Below are 18,389 nucleotides of genomic sequence, written 5' to 3'. Positions count from 1 at the left end.
ACAACCTTTCTTTAAGGTCACAATTCTTCGGCGAAGTCACAACCCTTCATTTTCTATAATAATTAAACCCAACACCTAGCAAAATATTGCTAGTGCTCCAGATAGGTACCTTTCTAGGATTGATGAATAATATATATACAATCATCATCAAACAAGTCACTATATGATAATTCATTTTGATAATATTCACGAAAAGTTAGATGTTATTCTTATGTCTTTCATATATAACTCAATGACATAATTTAGTAGATAATTTCTTAAAAAAATAGTGTAACGATAGTTCAACTTATACGTGCAAGAAACGTGAGCAGAAACTATTTAAATGAAAACACAAAGAGATTGTAATGTTGAAATATTCTCTAAGTTTTTATGTTCCCTCTTATTTCAACACTTGGACATGAGCGTCAATAAATTTTATAAGATATCTTTTGCATCATAAAAATCAACTTTCTTAAAATCATAATCTATAGAAATTATGATCTTCATCGCCACTTCATTGGAAATTCAGTGCTTCCTCGGTCCAGTCATTGTCATTTCAATGAATCCTACAATATAGAAAAATAAAAACGCATGTTAGACGTTGCACACAATGTTTATAGGCAAAATTGATAATATAAATTTCTTAGAGTTATACCTTACTTGAAAGGTGAATTTAAAATTAAAAAAAAGGTTCATACAGAATAATATAGAGTTTCCTTCAAGAACAACTAACAAAAATTGCCTTAAAAGTAATTTAACTAAAAATATAAACATTTATAGTACGACATGACCTAATTTTTCCACATCTTGATTGGCAAGATTCTCAGTAGTGCATCTAGCTTTTTCCAAAGTCGAGTCAGACTTGTGCCTTGAAAGCTTTGTGTGCCACTTGTAGAGGTTTCTTCATTTTCCTGCACAAAATGATATAATTTTACAATCAACTAGCTAATTATTTATCATAGAAAATAGATTTTCTACATGAAATGTCTACTTTAATTCCCTTATGTATAAAAAAAATACATAAACTTATACATCATTTTGTATGTGTTAAGTGTGTATGCATTTTGCTGATTGTTGCATTGTATTGTAGGTTAAAAAAATGTTTCATAGAGGATAAGTAGGTATTTTTTTAAAGGAGTATTTATATAAAATAAAATATCATATAAAGAATTAGCACAACAAGATTGTCATTAGTGATGGTTTCAATAATAGGTACTAATATATCATACAACTTTGTAATAAAGAAGAGTTATCAATAATGATATCAAAAATAGGAAGGGCATGTAAAAAAAGGTTCTACGGGCGAAAATAGATATAAAGAAAGCCTATAACCCTATTTGCTCAAATTAAATCAAATGTGAACTTAAGTTTCTACAAATATTAATAGTTAGTGGGACAGTGTAATGTGTTATTAGGGTTATTTATTCAATCATGATCCGTGAGAAAGATTTTACTCATTTTTTTAGTCTTCCCGCATTTATGTAATGTGTTTTGAAGAATTTTAAGTTGGACCACTAGATTTGTATTTAATGCTTGCATAACTCAGTTAAGCAAAAGTATCTTATTTGCAATAGAAATATTCAAGTCACAAGTTTTCACACGGCCTAAGAAGATCGTACAATTCATTGGATCTATCTTCAAAAGGTTTTTATGAACTGAATATGTTCATGCCCCTAAAACGTATTGATTGCTTTGGAAAAGTTATGTTTCCCCAAATCGATTGGTTGTGTGAATTCCCTTGAGGTATGCAAGAAAATGGTTCTTGAAAAACAATTATGAAACTTATGCAAGAAAAAAGGACAAATGGAAAATGGTATGGGTACATAATTATTAAGGAGGATAATATCGACCTTAACTTGTCAATCCAGGAGATTACATGACCTAAACGTATATCCTTAAATATGATCGACAATGTATTAGTTGTGTTTAAGGTTCTTGAGCAAGACTTGGGGCCAACTGTCCTAATCTGCTAGTTTTTTGTTTGTAAAGTTCTTTAAATACTATATCTTATCTATTACAAGTACTTGTATGAACGATATATCGATACTAAATCATAACAATGAAAAGTGAGAATACATATCTTTCGTTCATGGTTTGACAACTAATTGTTAAATATATAATCAAAAGATCTCAATTGGTAAGTCAAAGAGAAAATGATGTATTATGTTTTGTAATTGATTATTTTATAAGACGTGTTGAGAAGAATTTTAAGTTGGACCACTAGATTTCTATGTTATACTGATATAACTTAGTTAGGCAAACATATCTTGTTTTCCATGCAAATATTCTAGTTACAAGTCGTAGCACGACCTAAATAGATCATACAAGCCATTGGATCTATTTGCAAAAGGTTTTTATAAACTGAATATGTTGATGCCCTAAAACGTATTGATTGCTTAGAAAACATTATGATGCTTCAAATTCGTTGGAGGTGTGAACTTTTTAGAGGTATACAAAAAAATTGTACTTGACAACCTACTATGAATCTTATACAAGAAGAAAGGACAAATTGTGAATGGGATGGGTACCAAGTTATTACGGAGGAACATCTCAACCTACACTAGCCAGGCCCCAAGATTAAACGACCTTAATGTATATCCTAATTATGATAGATAATGTATTGATTGTGTTAATGGTGCTTGAGCAAGGCTTGGGCCCCGATGTCTAAATCTGCTAGTTTTTGATTTGTAAAATTCTTTAAATACTAAATTTTATCTATAGAAAAGTACTTGAATGAATGAGATGTTGATACTAAATCATAACAATGAAAAGTTAGAATACATATCATTCGTTCACGTTTTGACAATTAAATCATATATATAAAATCAGAAGAAATTATGATCTTCATTTCCTCTTCATTGCAAATTCCAGTGTTCCCTAGGTCCTGTCATTGTCATTGAAATGAACCCTACAATATAGAAAAATCAATACGCATGTTAGACTTTGCACACAATGTTTATAGGTAAAATTGATAGTATAAATTTCTTAGAGTTTTAACTTACTTGAAAGGTGAATTTAAATTTTTTAAAAAAAGGGTTCATATGGATTGTTATAGAGTTTCCTTCAAGAATAATTATCAAAAATCGCCTTCAAAGTATTTTCATTAAATATATAAACATTGATAATACGACATGACCTATTTTTATACACATCTTGATTGGCAACGTTCTCGGTAATGCTCGTAGATTTTTCCAAAGTTGAGTCAGACTTGTGCCCTTGAAAGCTTTGTGGGTCACTTGTAGAGGTTTCTTCATTTATCTGCACAGAATAAAATTATTATGCAATCAACTAATACATGATTTGGTATGTGTTAATTGTGTATGCATTTTGCTGATTGTTGCATTGTATAGTAGGTCAACATAGAGGATAAATAGGTACCTTTTTAAAGGAGTATTTATATAAAATAAAATATCTTATAAATATGATCACAACAAGATTGTCACATGTGATGATTTCAATAACAGGTGCAAATATATCATACAATCATGTTACAAGAAGAGCTATCAATAATGATATCAAAAATAGGAAGGGCATGTAAAAAAGGTTCTATGGTGAAAACATACATAAAGAAAGCCCATAAACCTATTTGCTCAAACAAAACTTAATGTGAACTTAAGTTTCATCGAATATTAATAGTTAGCTGGATAGTGTAGTCTCTTATTAGAGTTATTTATTCAATCATTATCCGAGAGAAAGATTTTACTCATTTTTTAGTCTTCCCTAATTTATAAAATGAGTTGAGAAGAATTTTAAGTTAGAACACTAGATTTTGAGTTTGGCAAAAGTATCTTATTTGCCATAGAAATATTCTAGACACAAGTTTTCTCACAACCTAAGAAGATCGTACAATTCATTGTCTCAATGTGCAAGAGGTTTTTATGAACTTAATATGTTGATGCCCCTAAACAGTATTGATTTCTTTGGAAATGTTACGTTGCCCCAAATCCATTGGAGGTGTGAACTTCCTAGAGGTATACAAGAAAGTGATTCTTGAAAACCTACTATGAAACTTATGCAAGAAAAAAGGACAAACTGTGGATGGTATGGGTACATGATCATATCGACCTATACTAGCCAAGCCAGGAAATTACATGACTTTAGTGTATATCCTTAAATTTGATTGATAATGTATTAGTTGTGTTTAAGTTGCTTGAGCAAGACTTGGGGCCAACTGTCCAAATCTGCTAGTTCTTTTGTTTGTAAAGTTCTTTAAATACTATATCTTATATATAAAAAGTACTTGTATGAACGATATATCGATGCTAAATCATAACAATGAAAAGTGAGATACATGTCCTTCGTTCATGGTTCGACAACTAATTGCTAAATATAAAATTAGAAGATCTCAATAGGTAAGTAAAAGAGAAAATGATGTATCATGTTCTGTAATTGATCATTTTTTAGGATGTGTTGAGAAGAATTTTAAGTTAGACCACTAGATTTCCATCTTATACTGGCAGAACTCAGTTAGGCAAACATATCTTGTTTTCCATGCAAATATTCTAGTTACAAGTCTTTGCACGACCTAAGTAGATCATACAAGCCATTTGATCCATTTGCAAAAGGTTTTTATAAACTTAATATGTTAATGCCCCTATAAAACTGTTGATTGCTTGGAAAACGTTATGATTCCCCAAATTCGTTGGAGTGTGAACTTTATTGAGGTACACAACAACGTTATACTTGAAAACCTACTATGAATCTTATACAACAAAAAAAGGACAAATTATGAATGGTATGGGTACATAGTTATTACGGAGTATCATCTCAACCTACACTAGCCAGGCCCCGAGATTACACGACCTTAATGTATATCCTTAATTATGATAGATAATATATTGATTTTTTTGATGGTGCTTGACAAAGGCTTTGACCCCGATGTCTAAATCTGCTAGTTTATTGTTAGTAAAATTCTTTAAATACTAAATTTTATATGTATAAAAGGACTCGTATGAATGAGATATTGATACTAAATCAGAACAATGAAAAGTTATAATACATATCATACGTTCATGTTTTGAAAACTAATTCATATATATAAAATCAAAAGATCTCAATTGGTAAGTCAAAAAGATTGACAGTGAACTTCAAATAAAATAGGAGAAACTCATTAAGATATATGTATATATATAGAAAATCCAATGGAAATTAAAGAAAAATTTACCTTGGGGTAGAATGCTCTTTTACGCAATTCCTTGAAATAATCGGTTGTTTTCTTCACTAAATCAATCTCCTTCATAGTTTCTTCAATTTGTAACTTCAATTTGTTTTGAATGGCAATGCTCCCGTACAAAGGATTTTCAGATCTAATCTTAGCCTCTAAAATTAGGGTTTCAACCATTTTTTCCTTTTTCTCATTGTTAGCAACAGAATTAAGCATCTCTATGATAGTGCTTACTTTGTAAAGTCGACTAACATTTTTGAAATCTTCAAATTTATTGGATGGAAAAAATGGAGCTAACGGACAATTCTCCTGACACCGTTTTCTTTGGTACTTACATGCTGCACATTTACCCCTTGCACCTGCGTCATTCATCTTTCTCACAATAGTTAAAAATTAGTCCTAAATAATTACTTAATAGAGAAGTCTATTCCTTATATTTGCCTCTCTTTCCATAAATTACATAAGAATAGAGTGGCTAATAATATTATATAAAGATAAACTGAAATGACTTTTAAGTCAAAAAAAAAAGTAGGGGGAGACGTGCTTTTTGTTTTTGACTTATTTTAAGTCATCTTAAAATAATTTTAAGTTAGTTTTTATATTATCAAACATTTCCCAACTTATTTTAAGTCAGTTTTGACTTATTTTATACGATTTTTATATTTCTCAATCACTTTCAGAAGTAAAAAAAATTACTTTAAAATAGGTTTGACCAACTTTTAAGTCAATCCAAACACCCACTTAATTAGATATTTAATAGATTTAAATTTTTTCCTTTAGAGGTTAGTGATACTTTTTACCTTTTTTTTGTGGGAAATCTTCTTGCTAGTAAATATGTTCACATTTGATTGACTAGTTTAGCGTATGTGTGTCGCGCATAAATTGTATGTCTACAAATAAAATTTATTAGGTATAACAACAATTGATTTCAATTATAAATGAAATAATTATTTAAATAAAAAATATCATTACGTTGATACAATAGTTGAATTTTAAGTAATTAAATATCTTTCAAAACAAATATTGTAGCTGAGTTACTTATATAGTTTTTAGAATTATAGATATTTTATTTTATAAGAAAAAAATTAATTATGTAGTATTTGATCCAAATATCTAGTTGAATTTTAAAAATGCATACATGCTTGAAAGCAATCTGGATACGTTTGTTAAACTTGTGCTCCAACCAATGAGTATAATTAAAAAATATATATTAAATGAAATATTTTAAAATAATATACGTTAGTTAGAAAACAAAAAATATAATGAATATTTAATTTCCTGAAAATAATAAAAATTTATGATATTCAATGAGCTTTAAATAGAAAAACAAAATACATCGCAAAGTTTTCATTATTGGCATGTCAACGAAAAATAACGTACATTACAAAAGTTTTCAATATTCCATTTATAAGAAGACTTACTGTACGTTTTTTAGCAAGATGAAAAATTCGCTAAATACATAAAAATGATACGCATTAAAAATTATTGATATAAAATAATTAAGTTCTAAATACTATATGTTCCTCAGTAATTTAAAAAGGGAACCAAAACTCCTATTAATATGTATAGGTTTGTTTTAAAGACTGAAATAGTAAAAACAATATTGAAATTAGTTTTATCTAATTTGAAATATATATGGTTTAACTAGACAACAATTTATCCTAAATATTAAACTTCGTACCTAGTTTAAATAAAGAATACAAACAATAAAAGTATATCAGTTGTGATTTTATAAGTCAGATTAACGGAGGTAAGATTATGAAGACATTATTTCTATCTTTGTAGGGTAGAAAAGTTGTTCTAGATAGGACATTAATGTAAAATAAATGTAATCAAAGCATCATAGAAAGAAAATAATTTAGCAACAAAATAGCTAGCTGGATAAATAAACAAAATGAAGCAAAATGTGATAGTGAAAATTAGGTAAATAAGATACTACACACACACACTAAATCATACTATAACACTATGCTACCTTATTATTCTTTTTACCTTTATCTTACGGTTATATCCCTAGTAAGTTGAAGAAGCGATATAGTGTCCCTAATTACCTCCCCCCCCCCACCAAGTTTCATCTTTGTTTACCTATACATCTCGTCAAACTTCTCACACCTCCTTAATGATGCATATTGGCTCCTATTCTTCACATGCATGTACCACCAGTCTCACTTTCTTAATTTTTTCTACTACATAATTTGTTATGTAAGAAATGTATACAGAAGAAGGGAGGAATTATATGCATAAAAATAAGAGAAATTCTCTCTATTTATAGCCGACAAAGTTATAGGTCAACACTTTTTAGAAAAAAGACAATCTTTTAGAAAGGTCACATGCAACCCTTTGGAAAAGGCACAATATTTCCAATGGTCACAACCCTCTAGAAAAGATACAACATTTCTTAAAGGTCACAACTCTTTGGCAAAGTCACAACCCTTCAGAAGAGTCATAACCCTTCAGGAGAGTCACAACCCTTCATTTCCTGTAACACTCGTAAAACCCAACACCTAGAGATATATTGCTAGTGCTCCAGATAGATACCTTGCTAGGATTGATGCATAATATATGTATAATCATCATCAAACAACTCACTATATGATCATATTGATAATATTCACAAAAACTTGTATGTTATTTTGTGTCTTTCATATATAAAGTCAAAGACATAATTTAATAGATAAATTTTTAAAAAGTAGTGTACCGATAGCTCAACTTATACATGCAAGACACGTGAGCTGAAACTATTTAAATTAAAACACAACGAGATTGTAATGTCGAAATGTGCTCCAACTTCTTATGTTCTCTCTTATTTAATCACTAGGACATGATTGTCAAAAAACTATATCAAATATCATTTTACATCATCAAAATAAACTTTCTTAAAATCATAATCTACAGAAATTATGATCTTCATTTCCTCTTCATTGCAAATTGCAGTGTTCCCTAGGTCCCGTCATTGTCATTGAAATGAACCCTACAATATAGAAAAATCAATACGCATGTTAGACATTGCACACAATGTTTATAGGTAAAATTGATAGTATAAATTTCTTAGAATTTTAACTTACTTGAATGGTGAATTTAAATTATTTTAAAAAAGGGTTCATATGGATTGTTATAGAGTTTCCTTCAAGAATAATTATCAAAAATTGCCTTAAAAGTAATTTGATTAAATATTATAATACGACATCACCTATCTTTTTCCACGTCTTGATTGGCATGATTCTCAGTAATGCTCGTAGCTTTTTCCAAAGTCGAGTCAGACTTGTGCCCTTGAAAGCTTTGTGTGCCACTTGTAGAGGTTTCTTCATTTTTCTGCACAAAATAAAATTATTATGCAATCAACTAATTAATTATTTATCATAGAAAATAGATTTTTCCATGTGAAATATCTAATTCAATTCCGTTATGCATAAAAAAAATACATAAACTTATACATGATTTGGTGTGTATTAAGTGTGTATGCATTTTGCTGATTGTTGCATTGTATAGTAGGCAAACAAAAAATGTTTCATAGAGGATAAATTGGTAATTTTTTAAAGGATCATTTATATATAATAAAATATCATATAAAAGATGATCACAACAAGATTGTCACATGTAATGATCTTAATAACAGGTGAAAATATATCATACAACTTTGTTACAAGAAGAGCTATCAATAATGATATCAAAAATAGGAAGGGCATGTAGAAAGGTTCTGTGGTAAAAACATACATAAAGAAAACCTATAAACCTATTTGCTCCAACAAAATTAATGTGAACATAAGTTTCTTTGAATATTAATAGTTAGCTTGATAATGTAGTCTGTTATTAGGGTTATTTATTCAAACATTATCCGAGAGAAATATTTTACTCGTTTTTCAGTCTTTCCTAATTTATAAAATGTGTTGAGAAGAATTTTAAGTCAGAACACTAGATTTTCAGTTTGGCAAAAGTATCTTATTTGCGATAGAAATATTCTAGTCACAAGTTTTCTCACAACCTAAGAAGATCGTACAATTCATTGGCTCAATGTGCAAAAGGTTTTTATGAACTTAATATGTTGATGCCCCTAGAAAGTATTGATTTCTTTGGAAATGTTATGTTGCCCCAAATACGTTGGAGGTGTGAACTTCCTAGAGGTATACAAGAAAGTGATTCTTGAAAACCTACTATGAAACTTATGCAAGAAAAAAGGACAAACTGTGGATGGTATGGGTACATAATTAATACGGAGGATCATATCGACCTTAACTAGTCAATCCAGGAGATAACATGACCTTAGTGTATATCCTTAAATATGATCGATAATGTATTAGTTGTGTTTAAGGTGCTTGAGCAAGACTTGGGGCCAACTGTCCTAATCTGCTAGTTTTTTGTTTGTATAGTTCTTTAAATACTACATCTTATATATAAAAAGTACTTGTATGAACGATATATCGATGCTAAATCATAACAATGAAAAGTGAGATACATATCTTTAATTCATGGTTCGACAACTAATTGATAAATATAAAATCAAAAGATCTCAATAGGTAAGTCAAAAAGAAAGTGATGTTTCATGTTCTGTAATTGATCATTTTATAAGATGTGTTGAGAAGAATTTTAAGTTGGATCACTAGATTTCTATCTTATGCTGGCAGAACTTAGTTAGGCGAACATATCTTGTTTTCCATGGAAATATTCTAGTTACAAGTCTTTGCACGACCTAAGTAGATCATTCAAGCCATTTGATCTATTTGCAAAAGGTTTTTATAAACTTAATATGTTAATGCTCCTAAAAACCTGTTGATTGCTTGGAAAATGCTATGATGCCCCAAATTTGTTGGAGTGTGAACTTTATCGAGGTACACAACAAAGTGGTGCTTAAATAGCTACTATGAAACTTATACAAGAAAAAAGGACAAATTGTGAATGGTATGGGTACATAGTTATTACGGAGGATCATCTCAACCTATACTAGCCAGGCCCTGAGATTACACGACCTTAATGTGTATCCTGAATTATGATAGATAATGTATTGATTGTTTTTACGGTGCTTGACCAACGCTTTGACCACGATGTCTTAATCTGCTAGTTTTTTGTTAGTAAAATTCTTTAAATACTAAATTTTATATGTAGAAAAGTGCTCGTATGAATGAGATGATGATACTAAATCATAACAATGAAAAGTTATAATACATATCATACGTTCATGTTTTGAAAACTAATTCATATATATAAAATCAAAAGATCTCAATTGGTAAGTCAAAAAGATTGACAGTGAACTTCAAATAAAATAGGAGAAACTCATTAAGATATATGTATATATATAGAAAATCAAATGGAAATTAAAGAAAAATTTACCTTGGGGCAGAATGCTCTTTTACGCAATTCCTTGAAATAATCGGTTGTTTTCTTCACTAAATCAATCTCCTTCATAGTTTCTTCAATTTGTAACTTCAATTTGTTTTGAATGGCAATGCTCCCGTACACAGGATTTTCAGATCTAATCTTAGCCTCTAAAATTAGGGTTTCAACCATTTTTTCCTTTTTCTCAGTGTCAGCAACAGAATTAAGCATCTCTATGATAGTGCTTACTTTGTAAAGTCGACTAACATTTTTGAAATCTTCAAATTTATTGGATGGAAAAAATGGAGCTAACGGACAATTCTCCTGACACCGTTTTCTTTGGTACTTACATGCTGCACATTTACCCCTTGCACCTGCGTCATTCATCTTTCTCACAATAGTTAAAAATTAGTCCTAAATAATTACTTAATAGAGAAGTCTATTCCTTATATTTGCCTCTTTTACCATGAAATTATAGAAGAATAGAGTGGCTAATCATATTATATAAAGATAAACTGTAATGACTTTTAATTCAAAAACTAAAAAGTAGGGGGAGACCTGCTTTTTGTTTTTGACTTATTTTAAGTCATCTTAAAATAATTTTAAGTTAGTTTGTATATTATCAAACATTTCCCAACTTATTTTAATTCAGTTTTGACTTATTTTATTTTATTTTTTTTAATTCTCAATCACTTTCAGAAGTAAAAAAATTACTTTAAAATAGGTTTGACCAACTTTTAAGTCAATCCAAAAACCCACTTAATTAGATATTTAATATATTTAAATTTTTTCCTTTAGAGGTTAGTGATATTTTTTACCTTTTTTTTTTGTGGGAAATCTTCTTGCTAGAAAATATGTTCACATTTGATTGACTAGTTTAGCGTATGTGTGTCGCGCATGAATTGTATGTCTACAAATAAAAAATATTAGGTATTACAACAATTGATTTTAATTATATATGAAATAATTATTGAAATAAAAAATATCATTAAGTTGATACAATAGTTGAATTTTAAGTAATTAAATATCTTTCAAAACAAATGTTGTAGCTAAGTTACTTATATAGTTTTTATAATTATAGATATTTTATTTTATAAGAAAAAAATTAATTATGTAGTATTTGAATCAAATATCTAGTTGAATTTTTAAAATGCATACATGCTTGAAAGCAATCTTGATACGTTTGTTAAACTTGTGCTCCAACCAATGAGTATAATTAAAAAATATATATTAAATGAAATATTTTCAAATAATATACGTTAGTTATAAAACAAAAAATATAATGAATATTTAATTTCCTGAAAATAATAAAAATTTATGATATTCAATGAGCTTTAAATAGAAAAACAAAATATATCACAAAAGTTTTCAATATTGGCATGTCAACGAAAAATAACGTACATTACAAAAGTATTCAATATTCAATATTATAAGAAGACTTACTGTACGTTTTGTAGCAAGATGGAAAATTCACTAAATACATAAAAATGATACGCACAAAAAATATTGATATTAATTTCTAAATACTATATGTTCCTCAGTAATTTAAACAGGGAACCAAAACTCCTATTAATATGTATAGGTTGGTTTTAAAGACTGAAATAGTAAAAACAATATTGAAATTAGTTTTATCTAATTTGAAATATATATGGTTTTAACTAGACAACATTTTATCCTAAATATTAAACTTCGTACCTAGTTTAAATAAAGAATACAAACAATAACAATATATCAGTTGTGATTTTATAAGTCAGATTAACGGAGGTTAGATTATGAAGACATTATTTCTATCTTTGTAGGGTAGAAAATTTGTTCTAGATAGGACATTAATGTAAAATAAATGTAATCAAAGCATCATAGAAAGAAAATAATTTAGCAACAAAATAGCTAGCTGGATAAATAAACAAATGAAGCAAAATGTGATAGTGAAAATTAGGTAAATAAGATACTTCACAGACACTAAATCATACTACAACACTCTGCTACCTTATTATTCTTTTTACCTTTATGTTACGGTTATATCCTTAGTAAGTTGAAGAATTGATATAGTGTCCCTAATTACCTCCCCCCCCCCCAAGTTTCATCTTTGTTTACCTATACATCTCGCCAAACTTCTCACACCTCCTTAATGATGCATATTGGCTTCTATTCTTCACATGCACGTACAACCAGTCTCACTTTCTTAATTTTTTCAACAACAGAATTTGTTATGTAAGAAATGTATACAGAAGAAGGGAGGGATTATATGCAAAAAAATAAGAGAAATTCTCTCTATTTATAGCCGACAAAGGTTATAGGTCAACACTTTTTAGAAATAAGGTAATCTTTTAGAAAGGTCACATGCAACCCTTTGTAAAAGGCACAATCTTTCCAATGGTCACAACCCTCTAGAAAAGATACAACATTTCTGTAACGACCTGTTTAGTCGTTTTGAGCAGGTAGAATTTCTTTTGTTAAAAACTGACTGTGTCGACGGATCACACGACGGACCGTCATGGTCACGACGGACCGTCGAGTGTCTCCGTGCCAAAACACTTAAACTCTGAAATTTGGTTACGGGGAATCACTATCTGAACTTCGCGATGACATGGAAGCACGGACCATCGTAGGCACGACGGACCGTCACAGAGCTCTTAAATAAAATTGAGTCTCTGAACTCTATGACTACTCTGCAGGACCGACCGTCGCAGGCATGACGGGACGTCACGAGCTGCGTAACCCTGACTGGGTCGGATTTCTGTGAAAGTTTAAAAGGGGCATTTTGGACAATTTATGACAAACTGTATGAAATTAGGGGGTAAGTTTAATAACTTATTTACTTGGGGGTTAAAGGAGATAACCTTGAAATAAAGAATGGATTATTTTTATCATAATGAATTATATGGTAATTAGGGTAAAACAAAGAGAATCTGAAAGAAGAGAAAATTAGAAAGAAAAGAAGAGAGAACGAGCGAGGGAGAGAAGAACGAAGAGACAGCAAGGGCATTGGAGAAGTAGATTGCTTGATCACGATTCTTCGGTGGAGGTAGGTTATGGTTTATGCTATTTCATAGTAAACTCTAAATAGCGATTGATATGTGTTGGGTGGTATTGTAAAGTCTTCTATATGCTTAATTGTGTTGTTGCATGTTGTGATTATGTAAAGGGTGATGGATTATAATGATGATAATGTGGAATCTTAAAAACCTTAAATCCACTCTATTAATGATGATGCCTTGATATAAAAGAAGGCTTGATGAACTAAAAGAATGAGGTTAATGGATCGGGTGTCACGAACCGACACGTAGTATTAGGAGATCGGGTGTCACGAACCGACACGTAGAATTAGGGGATCGGGTGTCACGAACCGACACATAGTATTAGGGGATCGGGTGTCACGAACCGATATGTAGAATTAGGGGATCGGGTGTCACGAACCGACACGTAGTATTAGGGGATCGGGTGTCACGAACCGATACATAGTATTAGGGGATCGGGTGTCACGAACTGACACGTAGTATTAGGGGATCGGAGTGTTACATTCCGACACAAGAGGAATAAAGGGATTGAATCTGGAATTATGTAAATGTAATTAAACTTAAAGAACCTTTTTCCCAAATGAGTATGGTGTGGAGGCTTGAGTCCTCATAGATGTACTTGGTGTTGTTGTCAATGGTTCTTGTAATTGTTGTTGCCACCTGTTAAGTATTATGGTTGATTTTATACTATTGTTTAATATATATTGATTTCTATTTTTAGTTGGCCGATGATATCTACTGAGTACTTGTGCCTTGTACTGACTCCTACTTGTGATTTTCTTCGTTGATTATTTGTGGAGTGCAGCAAACATACCATTGACTTCAATCCAACCGCAACTCTAGCCAGTCTTCAGCTTATCAGATTTCAGGGTGAGCTACTGTTTCTAGCTCGGACTCGACTCTCTCCTTCACGTCCTGATGTCTTGAAGTTCGGACAAAGACCATCTCTTTTACTTGTTTTAGTTTCTTGAATACTCTTAGAATTAGAAATTTGAGGATAGATGTTCTTGGTGTGATGACTTCCAGATTTTGGGGATAATAATAAGTATTGAATTTTAAGTCTTCCGCAGTATATTCTGTTTATATTGTATTGAAATGTTGGGGTTAGATTGGTGGGTTCACTCACATAGTAGGATAAGTGTGGGTGCCACTCGCGGCTCGTTTTGGGTCATGACAATTTCTTAAAGGTCACAACTCTTGGGAAAGTCACAACGTTTCAAGAGAGTCACAACCCTTCATTTCCTGTAACACTCTTAAAACCCAACACCTAGAAAAAATATTGCTAATGCTCCTGATAGATACCTTGCTAGGATGGATGCATAATATATGTATAATCATCATCAAACAACTCACTATATGATCATATTGATAATATTCACAAAAACTTGTATTTTATTTTGTGTCTTTCATATATAAAGTCAAAGAAATAATTTAATAGATAAATTTTTAAAAATTAGTGTACCGATAGCTCAACCTATACGTGCAAGACACGTGAGCTGAAACTATTTAAATTAAAACACAACGAGATAGTAATGTCAAAATGTGCTCCAACTTCTTATGTTCTCTCTTATCACATCACTAGGACATGATCGTCAAAAAACTATATCAAATATCATTTTACGTCATCAAAATAAACTTTCTTTAAATCATAATCTACAGAAATTATGATCTTCATTTCCTCTTCATTGCAAATTCCAGTATTCCCTAGGTCCCGTCATTGTCATTGAAATGAACCCTACAATATAGAAAAATCAATACGCATGTTAGACATTGCACACAATGTTTATAGGTAAAACTGATAGTATAAATTTCTTAGAATTTTAACTTACTTGAAAGGTGAATTTAAGTTTTTTTAAAAAAGGGTTCATATGGATTGTTATAGAGTTTCCTTCAAGAATAATTATCAAAAATTGCCTTAAAAGTAATTTGATTAAATATATAAATATTTATAATATGAAATCACCTATCTTTTTCCACATCTTGATTGGCAAGATTCTCAGTAATGCTCGTAGCTTTTTCCAAAGTCGAGTCAGACTTGTGCCCTTGAAAGCTTTGTGTGCCACTTGTAGAGGTTTCTTCATTTTTCTGCACAAAATAAAATTATTATGCAATCAACTAATTAATTATTTATCATAGAAAATAGATTTTTCCATGTGAAATATCTAATTCAATTCCGTTATGTATAAATAAAATACATAAACTTATACATGATTTGGTATGTATTAAGTGTGTATGCATTTTGCTGATTGTTGCATTGTATAGTAGGTAAACAAAAAACTTTTCATAGAGGATAAATAGGTACTTTTTTAAAGGATCATTTATATATAATAAAATATCATATAAAAGATGATCACAACAAGATTGTCACATGTGATTATTTTAATAACAGGTGCAAATATATCATGCAACTTTGTTACAAGAAGAGCTATCAATAATGATATCAAAAATAGGAAGGGCATGTAAAAATGTTCTATGGTAAAAACATACATAAAGAAAACCTATAAACCTATTTGCTCCAACAAACTTAATGTGAACTTAAGTTTCTTTGAATTTTAATAGTTAGCTTGATAATGTAGTCTGTTATTAGGGTTTTTTATTCAATCATTATCCGAGAGAAAGATTTTACTCATTTTTTAGTCTTTCCTAATTTATAAAATGTGTTGACAAGAATTTTAAGTTAGAACACTAGATTTTCAGTTTGGCAAAAGTATCTTATTTGCCATAGAAATATTCTAGCCACAAGTGTTCTCACAACCTAAGAAGATCGTACAATTCATTGGCTCAATGTGCAAAAGGTTTTTATGAACTTAATATGTCGATGCCCCTAGAAAGTATTGATTTCTTTGGAAATGTTATGTTGCCCCAAATCCGTTGGAGGTGTGAACTTCCTAGAGGTATACAAGAAAGTGATTCTTGAAAACCTACTATGAAAGTTATGCAAGAAAAAAGGACAAACTGTGCATGCTATGGGTACATAATTAATACGGAGGATCATATCGACGTAAACTAGCCAATCAAGGCGATAACATGACCTTAGTGTATATCCTTAAATATGATCGATAATGTATTAGTTGTGTTTAAGGTGCTTGAGCAAGACTTGGGGCCAACTGTCCTAATCTGCTAGTTTTTTGTTTGTATAGTTCTTTAAATACTACATCTTATATATAAAAAGTACTTGTATGAACGATATATCGATTCTAAATCATAACAATGAAAAGTGAGATACATATCTTTCATTCATGGTTCGACAACTAATTGATAAATATAAAATCAAAAGATCTCAATAGGTAAGTCAAAGAGAAAGTGATGTATCATGTTCTGTAATTGATCATTTTATAAGATTTGTTGAGAAGAATTTTAAGTTGGACCACAAGATTTCTATCTTATGCTGGCAGAACTCAGTTAGGCGAACATATCTTGTTTTCCATGGAAATATTCTAGTTACAAGTCTTTGCACGACCTAAGTAGATCATTAAAGCCATTTGATCTATTTGCAAAAGGTTTTTATAAACTTAATATGTTAATGCTCCTAAAAACCTGTTGATTGCTTGGAAAACGCTATGATGCCCCAAATTTGTTGGAGTGTGAACTTTATCGAGGTACACAACAAAGTTGTACTTAAAAACCTACTATGAAACTTATACAAGAAAAAAGGTCACATTGTGAATGGTACATGTACATAGTTATTACGGAGGATCATCTCAACCTACACTAGCTAGGCCCTGAGATTACACGACGTTAATCTGTATCCTGAATTATGATAGATAATGTGTTGATTGTTTTTACGGTGCTTGACCAAGGGTTTGACCACGATGTCTAAATCTGCTAGTTTTTTGTTAGTAAAATTCTTTAAATACTAAATTTTATATGTAGAAAAGTACTGGTATGAATGAGATGTTGATACTAAATCATAACAATGAAAAGTTATAATACATATCATACGTTTATGTTTTGAAAACTAATTCATATATATAAAATCAAAAGATCTCAATTGGTAAGTCAAAAAGATTGACAGTGAACTTCAAATAAAATAGGAGAAACTCATTAAGATATATGTGTATATATAGAAAATCAAATGGAAATTAAAGAAAAATTTACCTTGGGGAAGAATGCTCTTTTACGCAATTCCTTGAAATAATCGGTTGTTTTCTTCACTAAATCAATCTCCTTCATAGTTTCTTCAATTTGCAACTTCAATTTGTTTTGAATGGCTATGCTCCCGTACACAGGATTTTCAGATCTAATCTTAGCCTCTAAAATTAGGGTTTCAACCATTTTTGCCTTTTTCTCATTGTCAGCAACAGAATTAAGCATCTCTATGATAGTGCTTACTTTGTAAAGTCGACTAACATTTTTGAAATCTTCAAATTTATTGGATGGAAAAAATGGAGCTAACGGACAATTCTCCTGACACCGTTTTCTTTGGTACTTAAATGCTGCACATTTACCCTTTGCATCTGCGTCATTCATCTTTCTCACAGTAGTTAAAAATTAGTCCTAAATAATTACTTAATAGAGAAGTCTATTCCTTGTATTTGCCTCTCTTACCATGAAATTATAGAAGAATAGAGTGGCTAATCATATTATATAAAGATAAACTGAAATGACTTTTAAGTCAAAAAATAAAAAGTAGGGGGAGACCTGCTTTTTAATTTTGACTTATTTTAAGTCATCTTAAAATAATTTTCAATTAGTTTTTATATTATCAAACATTTCTTAACTTATTTTAATTCAGTTTTGACTTATTTTATATTATTTTTTTATTTCTCAATCACTTTCAAAAGTAAAAAAATTACTTTAAAATAGGTTTGACCAACTTTTAAGTCAATCCAAACACCCACTTAATTATATGTTTAATAGATTTAAATTTTTTCCTTTAGAGGTTAGTGATATTTTTTACCTTTTTTTTTGTGGGAAAT

General features: G+C 30.1%; 2 protein-coding genes across 2 annotated transcripts; both read right to left on the bottom strand.

Annotated features, from left to right (window-relative positions):
• Nucleotides 1-8,329: 8,329 nt before the first annotated feature.
• LOC101263841 (LOB domain-containing protein 24-like) lies at nucleotides 8,330-10,840 on the bottom strand. The gene is made up of 2 exons (XM_004246783.1): nucleotides 10,469-10,840; nucleotides 8,330-8,455 (listed from the first exon to the last, which is right to left on the bottom strand). Exons 1-2 carry the CDS (start codon nucleotides 10,838-10,840, stop codon nucleotides 8,330-8,332), a joined length of 498 nt encoding a protein of 165 aa, XP_004246831.1.
• Nucleotides 10,841-15,429: 4,589 nt separating this feature from the next.
• LOC101264149 (LOB domain-containing protein 24-like) lies at nucleotides 15,430-17,940 on the bottom strand. Its single transcript, XM_010327833.2, has 2 exons — nucleotides 17,569-17,940; nucleotides 15,430-15,555 (listed from the first exon to the last, which is right to left on the bottom strand). The coding sequence occupies exons 1-2, from the start codon at nucleotides 17,938-17,940 to the stop codon at nucleotides 15,430-15,432; spliced, it is 498 nt and encodes a 165-aa protein (XP_010326135.2).
• Nucleotides 17,941-18,389: the final 449 nt, after the last annotated feature.

This window comes from Solanum lycopersicum, chromosome 9 (assembly GCF_036512215.1).
Source record: "Solanum lycopersicum chromosome 9, SLM_r2.1".
In the NCBI taxonomy this organism is placed as follows: Eukaryota; Viridiplantae; Streptophyta; class Magnoliopsida; order Solanales; family Solanaceae; genus Solanum; species Solanum lycopersicum.
The sequence above is the reverse complement of the archived record's forward strand: the minus strand, read 5'-3'. Positions and strand labels throughout refer to the sequence as shown.

Coding starts and splice junctions, on each gene's coding strand:
- LOC101263841 (XM_004246783.1), bottom strand. CDS start 10,840: ATGAATGACGCAGGTGCAAGGGGTAAATGTGCAGCATGTAAGTACCAA. Junction 8,456..10,468: donor AAAGAGCATTCTGCCCCAAG/GTAAATTTTTCT, acceptor TATTTTGTGCAG/AAAAATGAAGAAACCTCTAC.
- LOC101264149 (XM_010327833.2), bottom strand. CDS start 17,940: ATGAATGACGCAGATGCAAAGGGTAAATGTGCAGCATTTAAGTACCAA. Junction 15,556..17,568: donor AAAGAGCATTCTTCCCCAAG/GTAAATTTTTCT, acceptor TATTTTGTGCAG/AAAAATGAAGAAACCTCTAC.